The following is a 27,540-nucleotide window of genomic DNA, read 5'->3' as shown; positions in this document are numbered from 1 at the left end:
TAGGTTGTCTGCTTGACATTTTTAGATTTGATAAAGAAGCTGAGAGGTCAATCATACTGTTTAGGTTTTCTACTGCCAAGTTTACACCTTCACTATTACAGTGACATTGTCTAGAAGGGATGGAATTTGTTGTTACCTAATATTTTTTTAGTAGATTTTTAGGTGATGTCTCTCTCTCTCTCTCTCTCTCTCTAACTGGTGATGGCTCTCTCTCTCTCTCTAACTGGTGATGGCTCTCTCTCTCTCTAACTGGTGATGGCTCTCTCTCTCTCTCTAACTGGTGATGGCTCTCTGTCTCTCTCTAACTGGTGATGGCTCTCTGTCTCTCTCTAACTGGTGATGTCTCTCTCTCTCTCTCTCTCTAACTGGTGATGGCTCTCTCTCTCTCTCTCTCTAACTGGTGATGGCTCTCTCTCTCTCTCTCTCTCTAGCTGGTGATGGCTCTCTCTCTCTCTCTCTCTCTCTCTAACTGGTGATGGCTCTCTCTCTCTCTCTCTCTCTAACTGCTGATGTCTCTCTCTCTCTCTCTCTCTCTCTCTCTCTCTCTCTCTCTCTCTCTCTCTCTCTCTCTCTCTAACTGGTGATTGCTCTCTCTCTCTCTCTCTCTCTCTCTAACTGGTGATGGCTCTCTCTCTCTCTAACTGGTGATGGCTCTCTCTCTCTCTCTCTCTCTCTCTCTCTCTCTCTCTCTCTCTCTCTCTCTCTAACTGGTGATGGCTCTCTCTCTCTCTCTCTCTCTCTCTCTAACTGGTGATGGTTCTCTCTCTCTCTCTCTAACTGGTGATGGCTCTCTCTCTCTCTCTCTAACTGGTGATGGCTCTCTCTCTCTCTCTCTCTCTAACTGGTGATGGCTCTCTCTCTCTCTCTCTAACTGGTGATGGCTCTATCCCTCTCTAACTGGTGATGGCTCTCTCTCTAACTGGTGATGTCTCTATCTCTCTCTCTCTCTCTAACTAGTGATGGCTCTCTCTCTCTCTCCAACCGGTGATGGCTCTCTCTCTCTCTCTAACCGGTCGATGGCTTTCTCTCTCTCTCTCTCTAAATGTCTCCATCTCTCCTGTATCCCTCCCTTTAGAAAAGAGCAGTGCCTCTAAACTATATTTCCTCACAAGAAATGTTGATCTCTCTCATCCCTCTATCCCTAAGACTAGTCATTCACAGCAGTGTGAGGTCAGTGGTGATAGCAGTAGAGACATCAGCCTGGTAAAACACGGGCTCTGGGCTGCTTAGTTAGGGCCAGGGCCATTTATATTGTCCCGCTGCCATGGTGACTCAATTCAGTTTGATATGACATGTCCTTCAGGATCAGCTGGGCACGGGGCTCTCGGAGTGCGCTCCAGATATTGTATTATACTGTATTAGCTCTGGATAAAATATAGCCGGTCTGTTGAGAGCCATGTCCTCATCTGGATGAGTTTATTACGGTCTTTTCATTGTGTAGTTTGGAGGCCTTCTGGTCTACCCTTGAGAGATGAGGGTTGGAGAGAGAGCAAGATGAATTTCTCTTTTATGAAGATTCTTATTTGGCAAGGCTCAAAACATGTGTTTGCAGGATGATCTTGATTAGTTTGTATTGATCCACATGGGGTACAGGGAGCTCCTTCCTGATTGGTTGGCTTCGCTCGTCATGTTTTTTTCGTCTTCGTCGAATGAAGTCCAGTTTGTTTCTAGGGAGAGAATAGTGCAAGTCACCGATTCTGCCCCCAGTTAGCTATTAGCATTATCCCCTATTAGCTTGTTGTCATCCATAGCTGTGCAGCTGATAGTGGACATGGTGCATGGTTACAGTTTGATTGAGAGGATGTGATTGTGTTCACTTCACTGGTTTCCTCTCCCTCCCTGGAAAGAGAGAGGTGTCAGAGGGCCGCAATCCCAAATGGCACCCTATTATACGCTGTATAGAGCACTGCTTTTGACCATGGCCTATAAGGCTCTGATCAAAAGTAGTGCACTATATAGGAAATGGGGTGCCATTTGGGATGCAGGCCCCGTCTCTTTTACACAAATACACACTTGTGTGATAACCTTGACACGCGGAGGGTGGGGAGCGCAGGACTTAGCCACGGCTTTTCCTTGGCAGGTCTCGTGTGGATTTGTTTGGAAGTGTTAGAATGTGGGGGAATGTTAATGTGTGTGTGTGTGTGCATGCGTGTGTGTGTGTCCATAGCCTCACAATGTGGACCAGTCCTAGAACCCATAATGTGTAGAATTCACAGGACTGTTAACAGGGACCATATGGTGCCCATGGTGCCGGGGATGTGAAGGATCGACCGTTATACTTGTATATTAACACACTTCCTCACTGGATGGGTTTTATAGTCTGGGAACTGGTGATGGCTCTGCTTTGCTGGGATCTGGGTTTAGCTGGGGGAGGGTGGGGGGGTTTGACTTCAACTACAATGAAGGTTCTCGCTTGTTTTTCCACTGAAAAGTCGATTCAAATTGTGATCCAAATTTACAATTGTAGTTTCGACGATGTAAAAATGTATTATGCATGTGTCTGTCTGTCGGTCTCTGTCTCCCTTTTGTGTCTGTCTCCCTTTATGTCTTGTGTGGAGTGTGTATGCATGTGTACTATAAAATAGATGTGTGGAGTTACTGTCCCTGAGTGGAATTTGTGCTATTTGCTGTTAACACAGTTTAGAATGGGGCATTGAGATTAAACACCCCTAGGGTCTGGGGAATGGCGCGTTCTGCCTGCCTCCACTCATTACCCCGCTGCCCTTAGGGCCAAACCTCCACGGCCTGACAGGGAGAGAAAGAATGCTATTGATCCAAACTCCCCCAAAATAATCAAATAATTTCATTTTGTCATCTTTAAACTGTCTGCCTGCCAGGCTTTGAAGTAGGGAGCTGAAAGACTGGAGATGTGTCTTCCTTTTATCTTCAGAGAAACAGATCCATTTTAGCCACAAGTAGCCCATATGTCAGAGCATGTTCCTCAGAACAGCAGGCTCTTCACATGGCCAGTCCTCATTGGAATGGCATTTCTGCCCCAGCACTATTTATGTCTTACTAATCTACAAAAATGTAACATGCTGGATTTTTCTTGAAGGACAATGCCTTAATAAATAGATTTAGATATCTAATTTACATAAGTATTCACACACCTGAGTCAGTACATGTTAGATCATATTTGGCAGCTATTACAGCTGTGAGTCTTTCTGGGTCTATAAGAATTTTGCACACCTGGATTATTCTTTGAAAAATTATTTAAGCTCTGTCAAGTTGGTTGTTGATCACAGCTAGACAGCCATTTTCAAGTCTTGCCATAGATTTTCAAGCTGGTTTAAGTCAAAACTGTAAATAGGCCACTTGGGAACATGCTATGTTGTCTTGGTAAGCAATTCGTGTATATTTGGCCTTGTGTTTTAGCGTATTCTGCTAATGAAAGTTGCATTTGTCTCCCAGTGTCTTTTGGAAAGCAGACTGAACTAGGTTTTCCTCTAGGACTTTTCCTGTGCTTAGCTCTATTCCGTTTAGTTTTATCCTAAAATATACTCCCTAGTCCTTGCAGATTACAAGCATACCCATAACATGATGCAGCCACCACCATGCTGGAAAAAATGTGTTGTGTTGGATTTGCCCCAAGGACATAAAGTGAATTTCTTTGCCACATTTTTGTACATTTTACATTAGTGCCTGCAAACAGGATGCATGTTTTGGTATACAGTAGTTGTTTTCTGCTTTTCACTCTGTCATGTATGTTGGTATTGTGGAGTAGCTACAATCTTGTTGATCCACCCTCCGTTTTCTCCTATCACAGTCATTACACTCTGTAACTGTTTTAAAAACACCATTAGCCTCGTGGTGAAATCCCTGAGCAGGTTTTCTTTCTCTCCGGTAACTGAGTTAGGAAGGATGCCTGTATCTTTGTAGTGACTGGGTGTATTGATACACCATACAAAGTGTAATTAATAACTTCACTGTGCTCAAAGGGATATTCAATGTCTGCTTTTTTTTTTTTGACCAATCTACCAATAACTGCCTTTCTTTGCGAGGCATTGGAAAACCTCCCTTGTCTTTGTGGTTGATTCAGTGTTTGAAATTCACTGCCCGACTGAGGGACCTTGCAGATAATTGTGTGGGGTACAGAGATGAGGTAGTCATTCAAAAATCATGTTAAACACTATTATTGCACACTGAGTCCATGCATCTTATTATGTGACTTGTTAAGCCAATGTTTAGGCTTGCCATAGCAAATGGGTTGAATACTTATTGACTCAAGACATTTCAGCTTTAAAGTTTTTATTAATTAGCAAACATTTCTGCAAACATAATTCCACTTTGACATTATACGGTATTGTGTGTAGGCCAGTGACACAAAATCTCAATTTAATACATTTTAAATGTGGAAAAAGTAAACTGGTGTGAATGTACTTATCTTATGTTTTTAAAGACGTTTAGAGACCAGAGAGAAATTGCAATAACAAAACAAAAGAAACTGGGAAGATTTTTTGTACATTTATCAAAATGACCAGTTTTGGGGAAATTAAAAGCTGTTAAAATGACCCAAAATGTATTTCATTAAGATTTCAGTTCAGCTTGGATGCATGTTTTATGTGATTGAAATACTATCAGCTTGTATGATGCTAATCAAGATATCACTTTTACAGATGGTCCCTAACTGTACATTCATTCTCTCAAGATGCTGAAAGAAATTATATTTCTCCACTCCTGTTCCTGAATCAAAATGTACATTTAGTGTATAATTTTACTATAAGAAATGCTTTATTCAACAGGAGTTAATATTATATTAGGCTATGTGAGAGGTTAGACCTATAGTCAGTGTCCAGATTTCATTTAGCCTACTATTCCATTTAACCCATCTGAACAGTACAGTTCCCTTGACGTGCCATTTTGAAGTCTCCATCTTGTGACTGTCAAATTTGTATAGCGCCTCTCTATTTAATTCAACTCTGACATTGTCCTTTTTGCCTCATTGGATCTACGTGAACTTTTCTGCCCAAGTTTCCAAAAGCATTTGGCAATTGGCCTGTATTTGATACTACAGTTAGGCCTTAAAGCTTAGGCTACGCACTCAATTTTGAATTAAAAATGTTTTATTGAACCTTTTATTTAACTAGGCAAGTCAGTTAAGAACAAATTCTTATTTACAATGACGGCCTACCCCGGCCAAACCCGGACAACGCTGGGCCAATTGTGTGCCGCCCTATGGGACTCCCAATCACGGCCGGATGTGATACGGCCTGGATTCGAACCAGGTACTATAGTGACGCCTCTTGCACTGAGATGCAGTGCCTTAGACCGCTGCGCCACCCGGGAGCCCTAAAGCCAGATAGAATTGAAAGAAAAACCTAAATGTAGCCTATAGATATGAATTGCAAATGTTTTATGCCTTGTTATTTCTTTATTCAACCCGCCTGCCACCCACCCGCCCTTCATCCACACTATTTCATGACCCTAAACCCGCCCGCCCCGCAGATATAACCGTGGGGACTGCGGGTTATGAGTCGACCTTCGCATAACTGCTTCCCAGCCCCTTGTGTATTTTGCAGTTGAGTAACACACAATGTTTAATGGACTTTTTTGTTGTTGTTGCAACGTTGCAAAGTCGGTCTCCTTTAGCAATAACATTCACAACTGCTTTGACCAGCCATCAAATCAAACAGGCGCCCGTGATTTCACAGCCAACCAACACACACAAGACTGTTGATGTACCATCTGAGGGATCCCATCCATGTGTTCCTAATAGGAATGTTTTTATTAGAATATTTTTACACAGCTTACTGTACCTCTCCTCTCCTTAGTTAGAGGGAAAACAAATATCTCTGGTGCTGAAACAGAACGACGGCAAACTCACTGAATCAGCGTGAACCAGGACCGGGAAAATAATGACATTGCTCTCAAGTAACACTGGTCGCAAGCATAATGAGTTATATTAATGGCCAACAGAGGGAGAGGGGGACAGAGCGATGCATGGTGTTCTCCCCATTGAGGGACCACATGGACCTTGTTAAAACCACAGGCATCATAATCAATATGGATGCTTGGCTGATGCATACCTCTGTTATGACTAGAGACAGATATTCAGAGCAATTTGCAGACACAAACACTACAGTAATTGTTGAGGGACTAGACTCTGGGCTCGGAGAAAAGGATGAATTATGTGTAAAGTTTCAAGAAGTTTTTCAGAAAAGAGATTTTGAGGTCTAGCAAGCCTATTGGCCAGTTCTTGTTATTACATACAGAGTTTCAAGTTCAGATTGAAGGAAGTAAGAATCATGACATGGTCTATGTTTGTGAATGGAAATGAAAGGACTTTTCAAGAATGACCACTTCCTACTTGACCTTTTCCTATAATGTACACTAGTATATTAATGTCCTGAAAGTTGTATGTTTATTTTTCTAAGGTCTAAAATATCAGTGCTAAGTCGGTAAGATATCATTACATTGACTTGTCATTCCTTCCGTCTTTCCCCCTGCCTTGGTTCTCTCTTTTCCTCTTTGGTTAGGCTTGAAGGTCAAAGTTCACCAAGTGATGAGTCATTTGCCGTGTGTGGTCAGTGGTGTAATCTTAAATCTCATGCCGCCGTGTGAAGGGCTATTGATCGGCGGTCTTAACTGAACCCCCCCCCCCCTCCTCCTCATCATCTCTTCATCTCACTTTTAAAGGGCAGGAGCGAGAGAAAGTGGCGGAGAAAGCAAGAGTGAGGTAGAGGGTAGAAGAGTGAAAGACGGAGAGAGTCCACTAACGATGTGAAAGGAATCTCAGCTGTGCCCTTCAATGAGACAGTATGGAGGCAGACACACACACTGGTGTATGCTCTTTTAGGTCTCTCGCGCTAGCGCTCTCTTTCTCTCTCTCTCTCTCTCTCTCTCTCTCTCTCTCTCTCTCTCTCTCTCTCTCTCTCTCTCTGTCTCTCTCTCTCTCTGTCTCTCTCTGTCTCTCTCTGTCTCTCTCTGTCTCTCTGTCGCTCTCTCTCTCTTTCACTCTCTCCATCTCTCTCTTTCACTCTCTTTCTCTCTCTCTCTCTGTCTCTCGCTCTCCCTATAACTCTCTCGCTCTCTTTCCTTCTCTCTCTCTCTCTCTTTCTATTCTAGTCAAGACCAAGCAAGGTTGTGTAAGTTTTGGATTCTGCTCAATTTATTTTATTCCGTTTGATAAAATCCTCCTCATCCCCCTTTTTTCTCCTCTTCTCCTCCTCCCATCCTGCAGCATTTACCCTCCAGTCAGAGGAGGTTAACAGAACCACATGAGATGTGTACCGAGAGATGTAGTGCTTTACTTAACCAAGACTGATCCCTAATTTGCCAGTCACAGATCTCAGAATACGTTGTCCCTTTAAAGGGACAGGGTCAGGGTGTCCTTGTGTTGATTCCAGGGGCAGTTAAAGGGGCCATTTTCTGGGCTACTGTAACCCCAACACAATAGCCCTGTTGTCACTTTCCTTATGGAATTCCTCATGTCTCGGACTCCAGTAAGCTGCTCTGGAATCTGTTCCTGCTTGCTTCCGGAGATTTGTGCGTCCATGGGGGGGTGGGTGTGTGTGTGTTTGTGTGTGTGTGTGTGTGTGTGTGTGTGTGTGTGTGTGTGTGTGTGTGTGTGTGTGTGTGTGTGTGTGTGTGTGTGCGTGCTGTACAGTACAGTACAGTACTGTACTATATCTCTTCCCGTCTCAGGAAAAAAGCAAGATCAGCCTGTTGAGATCAAGTGAAGCGTACATCAGTCCACAGGTCTTTTAGGTTTGCCTTACTCTGACCCATACTAGTCTATGTGGAAAACCAATGTACACTGGCTCTACAGAGCTGGATCAGAAAGGAGTTTCAAGAGCTGTGACATGTTTAGAATACCAATGTGACTACTGTCCCTTTTGATGAAAGGACAGTTTTTCCCCCTTTTCTCCAATGCACATCTTCATGTATCTTCTGGATAGATAGATACTTCATTAGATACATCTGTTATTTAGGGCCAAAAGTACAGTACATCTTTGAACATCTTCCAATGTGAACAGTATGATGATTGAAGGCTGATTTGATGGCCGGTCACAACCAGTGTATGTAGACTGTCATCGTTGTCTTGTTGTTGCCAGATCTTATAATCTACACTGCACAAAAAATGTAAACGCAGCGTGTAAAGTGTTGGTCCCATGTTTCATGAGCTGAAAGAAAAGATCCCAGAAATTGTTCTATACGCACAAAAAAAAACGTATTTCTCTTAAATGTTGTGGGGTTATGGTATAGGCAGGCGTAAGCTAAGAACATCGAACCTAATTGCATGTTATCGATGGCAATTTAAAATGCACGGGGATACCGTGACGAGATCCCGAGGCCCATTATTTTTTGTATTTTTTTGTATCCGTGACCAGCAGATGCATATCTGTATTCCCAGTCACGTGAAATCCATAGATTAGGGCCTAATTCATTTATTTCAATTGACTGATTTCCTTATATGGTCTGTAACTCAGTAAAATCTTTGAAATTGTTGCGTGTTGGTTTTACATTTTTGTTCAGTATAAATCACTGAGCTCCAGTAATAGTATGGGGATAGTACATACAATCCCGACTTAGTCTTATTACGCCTGAATACAACATATGACAAATGACTTAATGACAGGACCAGAACTTATTTTACACAAGTAGTTTGATTTACGTGATATTACTTATGATTAGGGGAAATCCCCTGCATGTTTCCCAGTGCTTTTCCAGTGTGTGCGTTGAGGTTGAAGGGAGCGTTTCCTGTATTGTAAACACTAAAGCTGTTATTCTATTATAATGTTCTATTTTAAGTTAGTTGACCATTTAGGTGAGTTGACCATTTATTTACCAATTCACTATCTTCTCTAGGAGTGTGTGTGCGTGTGGTGTTTGACTCCTGAATATATAAAACTAAAAGAGGATTTTTTTTTTAGTAGTGTTCAGTGATGTTAAAGCCATCTATTTCTCTGGGCCAGTCTCTGCCCTCTGGGGTCAGGAAATGCCTCCTTCCCTGTGTAGATAAAAAAAATCCAGGCATGCTGGGAGAAATTGGGGTTGCCCTGAACACATTCCCCATGTTCTGTTTGTCACACATGATGGAGTGGAGGGTTTACTAACATAGCTGATCCAACCCCGTGCTGACCCACAGAGCTTTACCTCTGTCTCTGGCACTGAGGCTGCCGCTCGCTCTGATGCTGTATAGGTGTGTGTGTGTGTGTGTGTGTGTGTGTGTGTGTGTGTGTGTGTGTGTGTGTGTGTGTGTGTGTGTGTGTGTGTGTGTGTGTGTGTGTGTGTGTGTGTGTGTGTGTGTGTGTGTGTGTGTGTGTGTGTGTGTGAGAGATTCAGTGAGTCATTGCTCAGGGATGTAATCTGGTAACGAGAACCAGACCTGGACTGGTTTCTCTTTAGGTACCAGCTGCTACAGAATTGCAGTCCCTTCAGAAAGTATTCATACCCCTTGACTTAATCCACTTTTGTAGTGTTACAGCCTGAATTTTAAAAAGAATGTCTCATCCATCTACACACAATACCCAATCATGACAAAGTAGAAACGTGTTTTTAGGAAATGTGTTGAAAATAAAATACAGAAATATCTAATTTACGTAAAGAATTCACACCCGAGTCAATATATCTTTGAATCACTTTTGGCAGCGATTTTAGCTGTGAGTCTTTCTGGGTACGTTTGTAAGAGCTTTGCACATTTTCTCTTTTTTTTTCAAGCTCTGTCAAGTTGGTTGTTAATCATTGCTAGACAACCATGTTAACGTCTTGCCATAGATTTTCTTGTTAAGCAAATGTTTACTCCTGAACTTATTTAGGCTTGCCATAACAAAGGGTTTAAATGCTTATTGACTCAAGAGATTCCAGCTTTTAATTTCTTATTCATTTGTAAACATTTCTTCAAACATAATTCCACTTTTACATTATGGGGTATTGTGTGTAGGCCAGTGACGCATCTCAATTGAATCAATTTTCAATTCAGGCTGTAACACAACACAAAATGTGGAAAAAGTCAAGGGGTGTGAATACTTTCTGAAGGCACCGTATGAAGACAATCTGCATTCGACATACCCAGTCTTTTTCATCGCATGATATGCCCCCATTATGTGCCATTCGCAACCATGTCTGTTCTGTTCACACTCGTTGCCTTCCGCCCTGTTCTCCTCTCCTTTTTCCTCCCTCCTTCCTCCTCCCCTCTCCTCAGAGCTCTTATCAGAGCCAGAGAAGTATCCGCTGTCCGTCCAGTCACTCGTTTAGGAACTTTACAACTGCAGCTTTTCCTGCAGGCACTTTTAGGGCCACTATAAATTCAGCCTGTTTATTAAACTTGCTTTTACTGAGATATCTGAGGCACAGCATTCCTCAGCTGCTTAAACTGCCCTTTGAAACGTTGAAACATTGTCCCCCAAATGTATTTAGTGGGTGAGTGATGCACTCTGTGGATGGGAGTGGAAAGAGGCTTTGGTGTTGGCTGTGTTTGTCTCTTTTGATGTTTAGAGAGAGGGCATAATGAACAGTACAAATGGAAAGATGTTTTGAGTTGTAGTCCATCTCTGATTGAGTGCACATTTGGGTCAATTCAACTCCATTTCACCTTCATCTAAATTCTCCTTCTGGATATCTGACCTGTTTTACTGCACTGAGGTGGTTTTGTATTTTAAAACTTGTATCTGGGAACATGAGTTCCATGTTCTCTCTGTTTAAATTGAGTCCCAGAGAACATATGCCAGGTATTAATTTTCTCCTTTCCTTGTTTCTCATATTTTCCCTTAGACTCATGGATCACTCCATGTTGCCAGGTCTGTGTCTGCTTTAGCCCACTCATGACAACAATAACAACAACAACATTTGGGGGAAAAGACTGGCAACCAGGCTGCTCATTGTCCTTGTCCCCTGATATGCATCTTTTGCTTGTGTATCTGATTATCGATTTACGAGCCCCTTTTCCCCATGGACGTCACGGTGCCACCGTGCACCACGCCAGCGTTTGTCATCTTTACGAGGTGTTTTAGTGACGTGGTTACTCACGAAAGGCCCGGTGCAGGCGGTAAATGTATATTTTACATGGTGATGGAATACATTTGCATGTGAGAGTGGCTCTTAAAACCCCTGGCAGTAAAAGGGAGAGCAGCAAGGCAGCACTCTCTGAAAGGTCACCTTTACTACTGGCCAGTCACTGCTAGCCTGAACGATGGCTGAAGTGCAACGCCAAGGAACAGTTGTCGATACACAGACACTATTGAGCTCTAAATCACAGATAGATGGGACATGGTGTCTGAGGAACACTCATTCAGGAAAAGAGATTCGACTTCATTTTACAGAACCTAGTCTTTTCTTGAAATGGAAATGATTTACCCAATGTTTTCACTCTACGTTTTCACTTGAGTTTCTGTTACTGATTTAAGAGTTGTATCTGTTTTGTCCAAATGAAAGAGGGGGGTTTTAATAGGGTATTGGAAAGGATTGTCTTTGTCCTCCTTCTGTGTGTGTCTGTGTATGCCTCGTTCTCGCTCTCTTTCTCTCTCTCTCGGTCTCTCTCTCTTGGTCTCTCTCTCGGTCTCTCTCTCTTTCTCTGTCTCTCTGACAACAGCACTTTGTCATGTCAGACAACATTAGGATCCCCTCAGATCCACAGGAACTGCATCTTTGAAGTTAAACTGGGGGAAAATATCCTAAGTATAGGCCTGGCTCCAGATATGTGTGGCTGCCATCTCAGATCTGTGTGTAAGATGAAAAGCACCAGCCTGTTGCGATATTCTCTATCATATTATGGCTCTACAGTTTCATATGGGTCTCTTTCAGAATAGTACATCAGGGTTTGGTGAAAACACCCCCAGACACAAAGCGCTGAGTAGTGACCTTCATGTCTGTACATAGACTCTGGCTCACAATACAAAGTGTGTGTGTGTGTGTGTGTGTGTGTGTGTGTGTGTGTGTGTGTGTGTGTGTGTGTGTGTGTGTGTGTGTGTGTGTGTGTGTGTGTGTGTGTGTGTGTGTGTGTGTGTGTGTGTGTGTGTGTGTGTGTGTGTGTGATGGTTGTAAATACCAAGCAGGTGTGGTGATGTCATCATGTCTTGGAAAGGGCACGGCTTTGTTTTATAAGGGACAGTGAAGAACTCAGGATGGTACAGGGGATTGGATTTATTTATTTTGAAAAAAGACAGGCATAAATCCTCTAAGATTGTAATGATCCAGTAATTCATATTTCATGCATCACTTTGCTTTATCCTTCTCCCTTTGTTTTTGAACTTGTAATTGTATTGGTTTTTAGTGCATCAGATCAGGTATATTCATTATTTAATAACAATGTTTTACCTTTATACATTCTTTGCTATATAAAGGTAATGTCCACATCATCTGTGGCAGGATCTCAAAACCTCCCATGGAAATAAGCCTTTATATGGCATTTGTAAAAATTCAAAAAGTTTTTGACTCAAACTTCTCACAAACGGAATAAATCTAAATAAATATCCTGAGTTAACTTATTTCCTTTCAATTTTTTCCAATGTGTATTAATTGGTTCTGACTAACAGGGAAAAACAGTCAAAAAGACAGAACAGGCATAAAAGAACAAGACCAAAACAAACCAATCATCTGAACAGAACAACACAGGTCATTGAAATACTTTCACACACACACATCAAACAGTGGTAGTGTTACGGCTTAAATAGTTTTATTGTTGCAGCAACTAGCAATTAGCGGATGATTCAGCGCTTTGATTGGGAGCCATTTTGTGTCAAGCGTGTTTACGCTGCACACAGCGCTGCACTAAATTAGCATTAATGAAGGTAATGGCCTCCCATCACATTGACAGGCCCATTTTTTAGATCCCTCGTAATTGTAATTAAGGCCTGATTAACGAGTTTGGTGGGGGAATCGTTCTATTCTCCTCAGTACAATATAGCGTACATAATATGTTATCAAAGCAATCAAAGGCTTGTCATTTAGTTCTCTAATGAGCCTCTACAACAGGCGTTCCCAACCTAGGGGTCACCTGGGGAGGGCACGGGACCTTCCTTTATTTAAGGGGTCATTTTAAAAAAATTACGAATTCATGATTGTATATACCGATCTATAACGACGCATAAATCCACAATGCTTTAGGCTAGAAACAAAGGGGTAAAGTGCCCAACAAAGACGTATCTCTGATACATGGATATCTTTGGCTTGTCTCTGTCGTTCAAAAGCTGAGCTACGACCTTCTAAATTCGAGGAGTCAAGGAAATCGGACTTTGCTTGAGAAGTAATCTTATACAATGGGTTCTATTTTCGACTGCCGTTAAGCCAGGGTAGTTGTTTGCAATTTCGACCTGGTAAAGCCGGTGTTGTGCCGAAAAGCTCCCCCCTGCCAGAATTCCTCCCCCCCCTTCAATTCTTCATTGCTGCAACTTGCTTGCTAGTTGAGATTTCTGATCACGTTTGGCTGAGTTTCATTTTATTTTTTTATGTTGGTTTGATCGCGTGGGAGGCACTAGTAATGTCTGCAGTTTTCGGTTTGGCTATTTGTTTCAAGTGTATTTGTCTATAAATAAATCTCTTTGACAAAATTCGCCATCTCTCCCATGTCTCATTCGACTAGTAGTTGTTCTGAAATGTTTATTGCTTGCCTACATTTTACTCCCCCTATGTTTAATATAACACACATACCTGAATTATTAATTTAGGTTGCCTATCCTGACGTGAAGTTTGTTCTATAGAAAGTATTTGACTCTAGCCACAATTAAGGAAATTAGAAGGGGGGGGGGGGGGAATTTCAGCAGACAAGAAAATGGCTTTGCCGAAATCCTGCCCCCCTTCTAATTTCCTTAATTTTGTAGCTAGAGTCAAATACTTTCTGTGGCAAACATCAGAGTCAAAAAATTCTATAGAACAAACTTCACGTCAGGATAGGCAAACGAAATGAAGGCAGTGGGGAGCTTTCAAACCCTGGTGCCGGGATTGGTAATTCACCTGTTTTATAAACTCGCTTGCGCTGAGGTGGGAGGGGAGGCAATATCTGAGGTGTGTCCTTAAAAACATGCGCCGAAGTGCCAATTTCAGTATGCGCTGGTGGGGAAATTTAAGACCAACCGAAATCTGGTCTTCAATGTAACTCGGTTGGTTATGGCACGGGTTTTGACAGCGGAAGTGCAGCCTATCCAGCGGTGACGCTTAGTGCCTATTATGCACATGAAACAAGATAGATGTGCCTTTTGTGCCCGTAAACCTCGTATTTTGGTTAATTTGGTTAATTTGAATCTTTGTCACCAAAGCTTTATTGAATGATCAAGTTTTGCGCAGCATCAAAACAGTGAGCGGACATCCGGTTTTTATCTATGTAGGTTAATACGTTATTTTAGTCCGCTCCTGTTATTATTTTGGATGTGTGTAAAAAATAAAAATAAACGTATAAAAAAAGATGACAATCCAGTGACATTTAGAAACATGTAAGTTATTTTCCTGTAACAATTTCTTGTTTTCTGTTTCGTTTGATTTAATTTGATTAAAAACCCTTACCGTACTATAATGATGCTTATTCAACAGAAATACGTCGGGTGTCTTTCTCATCCTGGCCGTGCATTAGCCTATCCATAAAAGGTACTTAAATGGTCTACTCGTGAGGCTTTTTCCGACATACTTTTGCGTGCATTATTCACAATTCACATAGACCTACCTGCAGTGCTCCATTTGGCTTGTATCTAGCCCCATTTCCAAAGACAGCCTCTTGCTCCTCCTAACATAGGCTATTCAAATATTTCTGTCCTATAACGTCATATCAACGGTAGGCCTAGGCTATATCTTTCTCATTGAGTATGTGCTTCACACATACAATACAATTTACAGGAGCCTAGTATTTTCTATTTGAGGAGAAGTGTGCTGCATAAAAGGCCTTTACTCTTTGACGCGAATTACAACAATGTTGACTGTCAACACTCCAAACATATTGAGTAAACACTGAATGTTTTTTGCTATCACTCGTTATTGTAGCCTATGCTATTTAATCAACTGTAAAATCAATCCACAATGGACTAGGATGAGAGTATTATTTTCCCCCAACCGAATTGGAGTTGACAACAACGCAAAGACCGTCAATAACTTACAGAATGTGTATTAACCTCTAATTCCTCCCAAACCCGGATCCGGGAGCACCCCCCACAGTAAAAAAGCTGACTAGCATAGCCTAGCATAGCGTCACAAGTAAATACTAGCATCTAAATATCATTAAATCACAAGTCCAAGACACCAGATGAAAGATACACATCTTGTGAATCCAGCCATCATTTCTGATTTTTAAAATTTTACAGGGAAGACACAATATGTAAATCTATTAGCTAACCACGTTAGCAAAAGACACCACTTTTTTTACTCCACCAGTTTTTTACTCCATCATTAGCCATCACTAATTCGACCAAATAAAGATATAAATAGCCACTAACCAAGAAACAACTTCATAAGATGACAGTCTGATAACATATTTATTGTATAGCATATGTTTTTTTAGAAAAATGTGCATATTTCAGGTATAAATCACAGTTCTACATTGCAGCTGCAATCTGAAATAGTGCCGAAGCTGCCAGAATAATTACAGAGACCAACGTCAAATACCTAATTACTCATCTTAAAACATTTCTGAAAAATACACAGCGTACAGCAAATGAAAGCCCAACATCTTGTGAATCCAGCCAATATGTCCGATTTTTTAAGTGTTTTACAGCGAAAACACAATATAGCATTATATTAGCTTAGCACAATAGCCAGAAACACAAGCAATTTACCAGCAGCACAGGTTAGCGATCGTAACAATACAGCAAAAGATATATAATTTTTGACTAACCTTGATATACTTCGTCAGATGACAGTCCTGTAACATCATATTACACAATGCATATAGGTTTTGTTCGAAAATGTGCATATTTAGCAGCACAAATCGTGGTTATACAATGTGATGAGTGGCAACAGGTCATGCCATCTTGGAAAGGCACCTAAGTTTACGATTATTTATCGATTAGATTGACAAAAAAATACAGGTTGGACAGCAAATGAAAGATGCATTAGTTATTAATGCAACCGCTGAGTTAGATTTTTAAAATTAACGTTACTAGACATACAGTGTGCGTTACAGTCAGACTAGTGCCGCAATAACGGCGGACAAATGCGTTTACATTTTTCCACATAAATACGGAATAACATCATAAATAGTTCTTACTTTTGGACGAGCTTCCATCAGAATCTTGGGCAAGGTGTCCTTTGTCCAAAAGAATCGTTGCTTGGTTGTAAAACGTCGTCTTCAACTTCGGAATTAGCAGCTAACAATAGCTATGTGGCCACAACATTCCCCAAAACGCAATACTAAGGAAATTCCGAAAATAGCAATATACTCGCATAAACGGATATAACTCGGTTTAAAATAACTTCGTTATGATGTTTCTAACACCTATATCGAATTAAATTACAGACGGATATAGCTAAGGCCGATAACTGAGCGTTTCATAATGCCATCTTGAGGTCTTGCTTTGCGCAATGACGAACGACGAAAAGAGAGCGCACTTCGTTCCTTGGCCTTTTATAAGCTCTGAGAACTACGTAGACACTCCATTCCACTTCTCATTGGTTACTGACATCCAGGGGAAGGCGGGTGCAGTTCATGTCGACCCATAGGACACATACAGAGCTTTAAACTGATCTGAGAACAGAGCCTCGTTTTCAGACCTTCGCAGTTCCTGTCATGGATTTCGCTGCAGAAAGAGTTCTGGTTCACCCACAGACATAATTCAAACGGTTTTAGAAACTAGAGATTGTTTTCTATCCAATAGTAATAATAATATGCATATTGTACGAGCAAGAATTGAGTACGAGGCAGTTTAATTTGGGAACGATAAATGTCCAAGTTGAAACAGCACCCCCTGTAGTGTCAAGAGGTTTTAAGCCATGGAATGCCTTGAGTGGCCAAGCCCTCTACATACAACTTTATTCACCAGAACACAGCCCTTTTAATAACAGCTGTGAAAATAGCAAAACTATTTCTGATGCAACCCTGGACCTATAGAGCTACCACCAGCACTTATATTTAACATTGTGTTAGGTTTGTTATAATAGAGCCAAATGTGTGACTCTGTTGCTATCAATTGATCTATTCACCTTCTGTAAAAGAGAATATGTACAGTACCAGTCAAAAGTTTGGACACACCTATTTGGGCTGCTGTTGGACCGCAGAGTGAAGGAAAAGCAGCCAACAAGTGCTCAGCATATGTGGGAACTCCTTCAAGACCGTTGGAAAAGCATTCCAGGTAAAGCTGGTTGAGAGAATGCCAAGCGTGTACAAAGCTATTTTTGTTTACTACACGATTCCATATGTGTTATTTCAGAGTTTTGATGTCTTCACTATATTCTACAATGTAGAAAATAGTACAAATAAAGAAAAACCCTTGAATGAGTAGGTGTGTCCAAACTTTTGACTGCAACTGTATATTTAAATTGAGGGTTCATATAAATTCTATTGTAATAATAAAACTTGGTCAAATTTGGTAGCAGAATAACATTTGGGGAAATCAAGGTCATGGCTTTATTTTCCTTATTTATTGTTTTTATTATAATCGTAATTTAATAGCCCACCTAAAATGTGTCGTTTGTCTTGTTAAACTACGGGGAATCATCAACATTTTCCTAGGCCTCTCAAATGAAACAAAATCTATGTTTTGGTGGTGTAGATATTATCTCAATAAACAATATTAAAAAGGGAGGGGGTGGAGTGACATTTTGCTGATGTGATAAAGGGGGCCCTGGTGGCAATAAGGTTGAGAACCCCTGCTCTACAACACATCAGAATCTTCACTTCTTCCTTTGCTATTCTTTTTCTCGACCAGTGGGGAGTCTTCAAGTTTCACACTGCTGGTTTTCTTTTTTCTCTGATAGTTGGTTGATGAATGTCTAGGGTTGCTTCCATCAATTTTCCAGATATCCTGGTTGGAGGATTCCGGATTTCGGCTTATTCCCTCCTGATTCCGGGAATCTTCCAACCGGAATTTCTGGGATACCTGGGAATTCTGGGAAAGTCACCGGAATTTGGCAACCCTATGAATGTCGTTGATGATCCAGTCCAGAGATTCCACTCACCTGGTGTCCCATGTATGAATCAGACCCTGATTAGAGGGGAAGGATGAAAACCAGCAGTGCTACAGACCAGGCAAGCACGTTTTGTGTGAGTGCATGTGCGTATTTCTTCTCATGGAAGTGTGTGTGTGTTTACACATATTTCCTTTGGACAGTGTCCTGATGCCAGAGTGAGACACCAGCAGGGTGGGTTCTGGCCTGGGTGGTTTGCGGTTAACATCCTTCACCCCTGTGGTCTCCTGAGCCCTCCTAGGCCTGCTCACTGTCAGCCTGGCTCAGCCTAGCTGTGACACCCTGCATGATGGAACCGCTGGGAAGGTGCTTGACTACTTGTTATTCCCTTGTCCTTTAGAGCATGAAGAGGACTAATTAGAAGAAGACGCTTGTCTTCCGTCTCTACGCCCACTCTCTTTCAGTCTGTCTCTCTCTGGGAACTCTCTTTGCCTCTCTCCCTGTCTCTCTCTCTATCTGAGAACTCTTATTTTCTTTCTCTCTCTCCTCGTCCTCTGGTTCTCTCATGAGATCATTTAGACAGATATGCACTGCTGCTTAACCACCAGACACTAAAGCCTCAGGTAGACTGGGCTGTCAGGCCACAACTGCCTCCTTGGCAATCAAGGCTCAACCGTAAGAGAACAGACAAATGTTGTTTGATTTAACGCGAATCATGGCGTCTAGTCCTCTGCCACCTCAGTCGTCGATAATATAACCAGACGTCTTACTACAAAAAGTAACATATTGTGCCTTTAATGCGTCTTGTATTCTGCTGTTGTGTTTGCAGGTGAACGAGGAGACTGTGGAGAGGCTGGTGGTTCAGTACCCTCACATCGTGTTCAGTACGGTGATGCAGGACTGCAAGAGAACCCTGGAGAGAGCCTATCAGATGGGCTGGAGCCCCAACACATCCAACGCCTCATAGCCACTGCTGTAGCCCCCCCCCACACACACACACACACACACACGCATGCGTATACATTGGCACACACCAACTGACATAGGCGTGTGCACAGTCAAAGTGAAAACGCACCACATGGCCAATCATGTTTACTTCAAACATACTACTACAAACACTCAGTAATACCTTCACACTCGTTCATTTAAACAAACCGGTTGATCCACATTTTCACCTTCTGGAAAGATGTCTGTAGTTTTGGGTTTTTATTTTTGTAGATGTATTTTTTTATTTTATCTCTGGACCTTTTTTGGATTCCATTGTAGTTCAGTCATAAGTCATACACAAATCATACTGTACATCACTGTATACCTCTGTCTTAGGCTTGTGTATCAAAGAACTCTATTGCCCATAGTGCACTTCTTTTGACCAGAGCACTATGTGGCTGTAGTCAAAACTAGTGCTACAGTACATGGTGATAGGGTGTCGTTTGAGGGTTGACTTTCGCTGTGCTGGCAGTTTTGTGAGCCTTACATTTCCCCCTAACTTCAGTCTGGATGCAATAGCAGAATTGAGGTTATGGAGAAGCAACTGAAAACAAGGAAACATTGTTCGAAACATGTTAAAAACATTATACTCTGGTCTCGTTGACCATTAGGGCTACATGTTTTGATCACTGTGAAGTCAATGTTGTTTCATACGTGTGTCGTGTTTCTACCTTTTCTGTTGGATGTTCATACGTGTGTCGTGTTTCTAAGGACCTGAGGGTTCTCTGACCGTGTGACCCGTTCAGGAAAAACTCCAGGTCCAAGATATAGGCTCGTTTTTTCCTGGTGAGCTCAAATGGGCAGGGTAAACTCCCGACCTAATATGAGGTTCCCAATATGGAACTAAGCTCCATCTGATGGGCCATAGCTATGAGCTCCCTGATAAAATGGTACAGTTGAGCGATTCAACCCAGCTGCACGGGAGAACTGCAAGGAAATATTGTTCCAGCTCACTAAAAGTGTATATTTTCATTCCAAATCTTAATATGTTCTTGTTTCATCCAGTAAATGTCATTCACACAGTTGATGGACATTTGTGTGGCACAGGAGCAGTGTTGGATATTGGTTTGTGCAGTTCAGGTTTCATTGAATGCCATCCCTAATCATTGTTACTGTCACAGTACACAGTGGGCTCAACATAGAAGTTGCTTTCGCGGATCTAGGATCAGATGATCCTACCCCTTATCCCAACCTTAACCATCAGGGAGATGAATCAATGTCTGACTCTGGACCAGTGGTCAGGGGCAAAGTCAGCCTATCCAGAACGGCTCAGCACGTTCCCAAGGAGTAGTTTCTCAGCACTGAACACGAGTAAATCAGAGAAACTCTCTACTTTCACTGATGGAAACTTACACTTTAAAGTCATCATTGTAAAATGCTATTTGTTTCTCAATGACTTACCTGGCTGAGGAAAGGTTCAATACTTCAACTCTTCTGACAGAAACATTGTCTTGAAGATGTCTGTAGTTGTTCTTAATGTCAAAAAAAAAAGGTAAGAAAAAATGACCGTAGATGGGTCAGAACTTGTAATGTCTTTCTCTGATATCGTTTTTTCTCTTTCTCTCAGTTGAAGATGATGTTGTATACTGTACCATTAGTATGGTGTAATAATCAATGGTTTGGGATTGTGCTCGGCTGTATGAGAATTTAGTGATTTCCACAGTATGTATACTCTACTATAGGATTATACTTAGCCCAATATTGGTTTTGTTTGAGCATATATTTTCAGTATTAGTTGTGTAGCCATGCATTTACAGTATATCTTTGTTAGCAATAGGATCTAAGATACTGGCTCAGAACGTATAATCATGCCCTTTATGGAAATAATAGGTGAGCTCTCTCGCTCTCTCTCCCTCTCGTTCCTCATCTGTTCCTCATCTGTCAATGGTATGTTCATTAAGCAAATAACCAGGGTATTTTTCTATGGTGATAACCAACTGGAATCATTTTTTTTAGATGCCGTCACTCGACTGTATACACTAGTAGTTTTCTGAACTTAGGATATGAAGTAGCACTGTAATATTTTTACAGAAACATAGAGATTAGAGACAATTAGGAACACATCCCTTGTCAGGACTTGTTGCCCTCAGATCGAGTCCTCGTTCTCCCACCATTTTTTATTTTTATTTTTTTGTAATCTCAACATTAACTTTCTTTTTCTCTGCTTGATGTTGGCACTCTTGATCCCTGATTTGTTAAAGCAATCAGTAGACGACTGGATTTACATACAGATGAATAAAACACTACTACTTAAAGCGCTCTCTCTTTCTCTCTCTCTTTTTGTCTCTTGTTTCTGTCATATTTTTGCTCTCTGTTTGATCGAAGAAAGAACCATTAAGTGAAATTTGAAATGAATCTTTAACTCATGCCACATGAAGTGTTCTCCTCCTCAGCATCAAATCGGACTATAAAATAAAGCATAAACCCAAGTAGATTTTCAAATCCTGGAACTATCCACTCTGTTAATATATACAGTTGCATGCCAAGGCCTAGTAGCTGTACTAGATTCATTCCTCAGAGAGTGACACCTTAATGCTGTGAATATTCAGCAGTTCGCTCATATCTGAATCAACCAGTCTCTGTCTCATTGCAGGGAAACTTGTGATTTCAAGGTCAGCACTGTGTTAGCATCATAGCAGCCACACATCTGAGATGAGGCGTCAGCTTGCTTCCCCACGCTGGTGACGTTCTCAAAGCGCTAAAAGCTGTCATTCAATATGTCCCCCATCTTTGACGATCAAGAGGAGGATATTGTCCCTTTCAAGTGTTCTTTTCGCTGTTCAAGGTGTTTGTTTCATGTCGGAGGATGAAACGGGGAAGCTAATGTCAAACGGGAAGGGAAAACTCTCCCTGAGATGACGGCTTCCTGTCTCAATTCAAACGGACAGCCTGAGTTGACAGCTATTTTGGTTCTGCTGCAAAATCATCTGTGATTGGCTAAAAAATGTGTTTTTAAAAAATAGTTTTTTATTTTTTTATTTTTTATTATTTTAGATGAGGATGCAATATGTTTGTGGTTTTATTCTTCAAACAATTACTATTATTATCTGAATCTTAGTCAAGTAGCTCATGTCATTTTTGAATTTACATGGCTGTCTGTCACAATTGTGGTTCTTGGGGTAGAAAGCTGTTTAGAATGTGTGGCCAAGTCTACAAATTACCCTGTGAGTGAGGTTCAGAAGCTAATTTCCTAAAAGAGCCTTGTTGGCCTCGCCTCTCCCTTATATCACCTCTTCTTACACCTCTTCTTCTTGCACATCCTTCACTTCTTCTCCTCTTATCAGACAAACCCTGTTCAGGAAACTAATTGGTTCTTGCTTGTTTCCCAGTGGCACTAATGCCCTGCCCTCCATGCCCTCCTAGCTCTCTCTCTCTCTAGCATCCATGTCATTAAAGATAGAGAGAGAACTCCTCACACCACCTCTATAATTGTTCATGCCATTGATATATCTTATTGATATATCTTAGTATTATTCACTGTGTGGAGGTGGTTTAGAGACTCACTTTGATTTCAGTTCACCGATGATATTGACTTCACAGCAGAGGAGGCTGGTGAGAGGAGCTATAGGAGGACGGGCTCATTGTAAAGGCATACCAAACATACGGAGACAACGTTAGACTCCTTACGTTCATTTCAGCCGTTAGACCGTCCTCCTATAACTCCTCCAACCAGCCTCCTCTGCTTGACAGAGGCTCTGTCAGGAGCCGAAGAGTCAGACGTTTTCTATAGTACTTAGGTTTTTTTCACTGTTCAGGTCAAGTGCTTCTCTATTTCTTCCTCATAAAGAAATACAATTCTCTCAATATGTGTGGTTAGTCTTCTGTTGCATTAACCCTGGCAAGGAAATACATAAATGATTTGGCTGTTGGCTGTAGAATGACAGTGATTTTTAATGTCTCTGGTCTGCTCGCTACAAATGAGCTATTTCTCCCGTCTCCATTTCCCCTCGGAGGTAAAGTATGCGGCCTGCTGAATTTTTACTGCCGCCAATTAGCGCCTAGGCAAATGTGAGTGTGTGCCATCGATTCGCTCGCTGATTGAGGTGGATTCCATTGACGTCTCGGGCGAACCTCGGACCTCTGCAATTTTCATCAAGGTGTGTTTGCTAGCCTCGCATGCACTCAGAGGCTGCCCTCAGGAAGAGCCACTGCTGAGTATCCAGGCGGTCAGCACTGAATAGCAATAGATAAATTAAACGTAGTAAATATTCATGCCCTTCGTTACATTTTTTATGAGGAGCTGATAAGAATCGGCAGTGACCATATGGCACATTTGTCATGTCAGTTGTCAAGGGAACTGATATTATCTAGCTGACAAACCAAGAAAGGGGTGTTTTTCTAAGCAAATTTTCACTGATTTACATTGAACTCTGGCTTCTTGATGAAACTAGTCTAAACCAGTTTAACTATTTTGGGTAACCTCTCCCGGCTAGCTTTGCTTTGGCTATTGAGCTGTGTTCTCTCTCTCTGTCCAGGTTTACTCTACTGTCACTCAGCTCTTTTTCTCCTTCTCTCTCTACCTCACTCCTTCCATCCTACTTCGTCTTTCTCCCTCCATGTCTCTCCCACCTTCCTATTCTCACTTTCTTTCTCACTACCCTCTTCTCTCCCACATCCCTGCTTCTATTTCTCTCTCCCTTTCGGTCTTCCTCCTACTCTTTCTGTCTCCCTCCCTATCCTCTCAGTCAGTCTGCGGAGGGTCCACTCATCTAAAAGTCCTGGTTACATCCTACACTGAATCAACTTTACTCTGGCAACCCCTCAGCATTCCCCCCCAGCTCACCCCTAACCCTTTCCAAAACCAAACTCTTCCTTCCTACTGGAAATTATGTCAATCACTTGTCTACCCATGACCCAGCCGCTCGACGAATCTCAATATTTATCAACCTGAAAAGAAACACATTTCTTGTCCGTCATCATATAGTGTACCGAGGTATTTTGTTTGCCTTGCTACCTGCGGTATTTCAGAGCATAGAATTGTGTTGATTCTGCAGAAGGGGAAAATCAGGCTTGTGAATAGAGAAGATGTTAATGGGTTGATTTTGTAATAGGCACTGACTGACTCTGGGTTCCAGTGGAGTAGTGGAGGGAAAGCCCATGAGCCTATCCGTGAATCCAGAGGAACAACGCTGGCTAGGAACCGTACAGCCACTGGGAACACCAGAGAGAGGCAAGGAGTTACACTACCTCATCTGCTTGTTTTGGACCGCCATGCTTTGTTGTTCAAAGCCGGAGTGCAACCACAAATATAACTCCTTTCACTACACAGAACATTGCTTATTTGACTAAGTATTACTTTGCTTTTCCACTGTTTCATCCACACGGACTCTGCCAGGTTTTGGCTGGCTTTGTTAGGATTAGTCTCTCACTCAGTGCTATTACCGGATTATGACTACCTCTGACCTGTAACAATAGAAAACAATAGATTAGAATATAAAATGTGTACTGACAAAATGTACTGCTTAATAATGGATTTCAGACTAAGATTACATGAGAATGGCGCCAGAGGAGATGGCTGCCGTTTTACCAGCTCCTAACCAATCACCGTGCTATTTTGTGTGTTTCACATTGTTTAACTTATTTTGTACATAATGTTGCTGCTACCGTCTCTTATGACCGAAAAGAGCTTCTGGATATCAGAACAGCGATTACTCATCTCAAACTGGAGGAAGATTTTTTTCTTTAATGAGTCCGACGCAAAGGATATATTGTTTCTCCGAGACCAGGCCCAAATCTCCGTAATTCACGTGAAGAAAAGACGGAGGTACAGGGGGCGGAGATCTGGCTGAATTTTCAGGTGACTGGGTAACCCGCCTCTACCATCCATTCTATTGGGCAATGTGCAATCCCTGGAGAATAAACTGGATGATCCCCATTCGAAACTGTCTAACCAACGGGACATTAAAAACTGTAATAACTTATGTTTCACTGAGTCGTGGCTGAACGACAACACAAATAATATACAGTTGGCTGGGTTTTCCGTACATTGCCCGGATAGAACTGCTATGTCAGGTAAGACGAGGGGCGGTGGTGTGTGTTTATTTGTCAGAAACAGCTGCTGTGCGATGTCTAATATTAAGGAAGTCTCGAGGTATTGCTCACCAGAGGTAGACTACTTCATGATAAGCTGTAGACCACACTATCTACCAAGAGAGTTTTCATCTATATTTTTCGTAGCTGTCTATTTACCACCACAAACCGACGCTGGCACTTAGACCGCACTCAACTAGCTATGAGGCCATAAGCAAGCAAGAAAATGCACATCCAGAAGTGGTGCTCCTAGTGGGCGGGGACTTTAATGCGGGCAAACTTAAATCCGTTTTACCAAATTTCTACCAGCATGTCACATGTGCACCCAGAGGAAACTAGACCACCTTTACTCCACACACAGAGACGCATACAAAGTTCTCCCTCACCCTCCATTTGGCAAATCTGACCATAATTTTATCCTCCTGATTTCTGCTTACAAGCAAACACTAAAGCAGGAAGTACCAGTGACTCGCTCAAAACAGAAGTGGTGAGATGACGCAAATGTTTTAGCTACAGGACTGTTTTGCTAACACAGACTGGAATATGTTCCGGGATTCATCCAATGGCATTGAGGAGAATACCACCTCGGTCAACGGCTTCCTCAATAAGTGCATCGACGACGTCATCCCCACAGTGACCGTACGTACATATCCCAACCAGAAGCCATGGTAACTTCCTCACCAAGCTAAAGGCTAGAGCGGCCGCTTTCAAGGAGCGGGACACTAATCCGGACGATTACAAGAAATCCTGTTATGCCCTCAGACGAACCATCAAACAGGCAAAGCGTCAATACAGGACTAAGATTGAATCCTACTACACCGGCTCTGACACTCGTCGGATGTGGCAGGGCTTGCAAACTATTACAGACTACAAAGGGAAACCCAGCCGCAAGCTGCCCAGTGATACGAGCGTACCAAACAGGCTAAAAGCCTTTTATGCTCGCTTCAAGGCAAGCAAAACTGAAGCATGCATGAGAGCACCAGCTGTTCTGGACGACTGTGTGATCACTCTCTCCGTAGCTGATGTGAGCAAGACCTTTAAACAGGTCAACCTTCACAAGGCCACGGGGCCAGACAGATTACCAGGATGTGTACTCGCAGCATGCGCGGACCAACTGGCAAGTGTCTTCACTGACATTTTCAACCTCTCCCTGACCGAGTCTGTAATACCTACATGTTTCAAGCAGACCACCATTGTCCCTGTGCGCAAGAAAGCGAAGGTAACCTGCCTAAATGACTACCGCCCCGCAGCACTCATGTCATGAAGTGCTTTGAAAGGCTGTTCATGGCTCACATCGACACCATCATCCCAGAAACCCTAGACACACTCCAATTTGCATACTGCCCCAACAGATCCACAGATGACGCAATCTCAATCGCATTCCACACTGCCCCTTTCCCACCTGGACAAAAGGAACACCTACGTGAGAATGCTATTCATTGACTTCAGCTCAGCGTTCAACACCATAGTGCCCACAAAGCTCATCACTAAGCTAAGGACCCTGGGACAAACACCTCCCTCTGCTACTAGATCCTGGACTTCTTGACGGGCCACCCCAACATCTGCCATGCTGATCCTCAACACGGGGGCCCCTCAGGGGTGCGTGCTTAGTCCCCTCCTGTACTCCCTGTTCACCCATGTCTGTGTCGCCAAACACGACTCCAACACAATCATTAAGTTTGCTGACGACACAACAGTGGTAGGCCTGATCACCGACAACGATGAGACAGCCTATAGGGAGGAGGTCAGAGACCTGGCAGTGTGGTGCCATGAAAACAACCTCTCCCTCAACGTGAGCAAGACAAAGGAGCTGTGATCGTGGACTACAGGAAAAGGTGGACCGAACACTCCCATTCACATCGACGGGGCTGTAGTGGAGCAGGTCGAGAGTTTCAAGTTCCTTGGTGTCCACATCACCAACAAACTATCATGGTCTAAAACATACCAAAACAGTCGTGAAGAGAGCACAACAAAGCCTTTTCCCTCTCAGGAGATTGAAAAGATTTGGCATGGGTCCCCAGATCCTCAAAAAGTTCTACAGCTGCACCATCGAGAGCATCCTGACCGGTTGCATCACCACCTGGTATGGCAACTGCTCGGCATCCGACCGTAAGTCAATAAAGAGGGTAGTGCGTACTGCCCAGTACATCACTAGGGCCAAGCTTCCTGCCATCCAGGACCTGCATACAGTACCAGTCAAAAGTTTGGACACACCTACATATTGTTCAAGGGTTTTTCTTTATTTTTACTATTTTCTACATTGTTGAATAATAGTGAAGGCATCAAACTATGGAATAACACATTGAATCATGTACTAACCAAAAGTGTTAAAGAAATCAAAACATATTTTATATTTTAAATTCTTCAAAGTAGCCACCCTTTGCCTTGATGACAGCTTTGCACACTATTGGCATTCTGTCAACCAGCTTTATGAGGAATGATTTTCCAACAGTCTTGAAGGAATACCCACATATGCTGAGCACTTATTGGTTGCTTTTCCTTCACTCTGCGGTACAACTCATTGTGTTTGGGCTCCTGAGT

The 27,540-nt window shown here is 42.3% G+C and overlaps 1 protein-coding gene across 3 annotated transcripts in view; it reads left to right on the top strand.

Moving 5' to 3' along the window:
- Nucleotides 1-21,224, top strand: part of LOC139576443 (F-box/LRR-repeat protein 17-like) — a 321,636-nt gene extending 300,412 nt beyond the window's left edge. For all 3 annotated transcript variants that reach the window (XM_071402571.1, XM_071402573.1, XM_071402572.1), the window contains one exon: nt 18,812-21,224. In XM_071402571.1, the coding sequence (XP_071258672.1) occupies nt 18,812-18,949 (138 nt within the window). In that variant the 3' untranslated portion in view covers nt 18,950-21,224. The remainder of the gene's footprint in view (nt 1-18,811) is intronic.
- The last annotated feature ends 6,316 nt before the right edge of the window (nt 21,225-27,540 follow it).

The sequence above is a fragment of the Salvelinus alpinus genome, chromosome 5 (genome assembly GCF_045679555.1).
Source record: "Salvelinus alpinus chromosome 5, SLU_Salpinus.1, whole genome shotgun sequence".
In the NCBI taxonomy this organism is placed as follows: Eukaryota; Metazoa; Chordata; class Actinopteri; order Salmoniformes; family Salmonidae; genus Salvelinus; species Salvelinus alpinus.
Note: the sequence above shows the minus strand (reverse complement) of the source record. Positions and strands in the feature narration are given on the sequence as shown.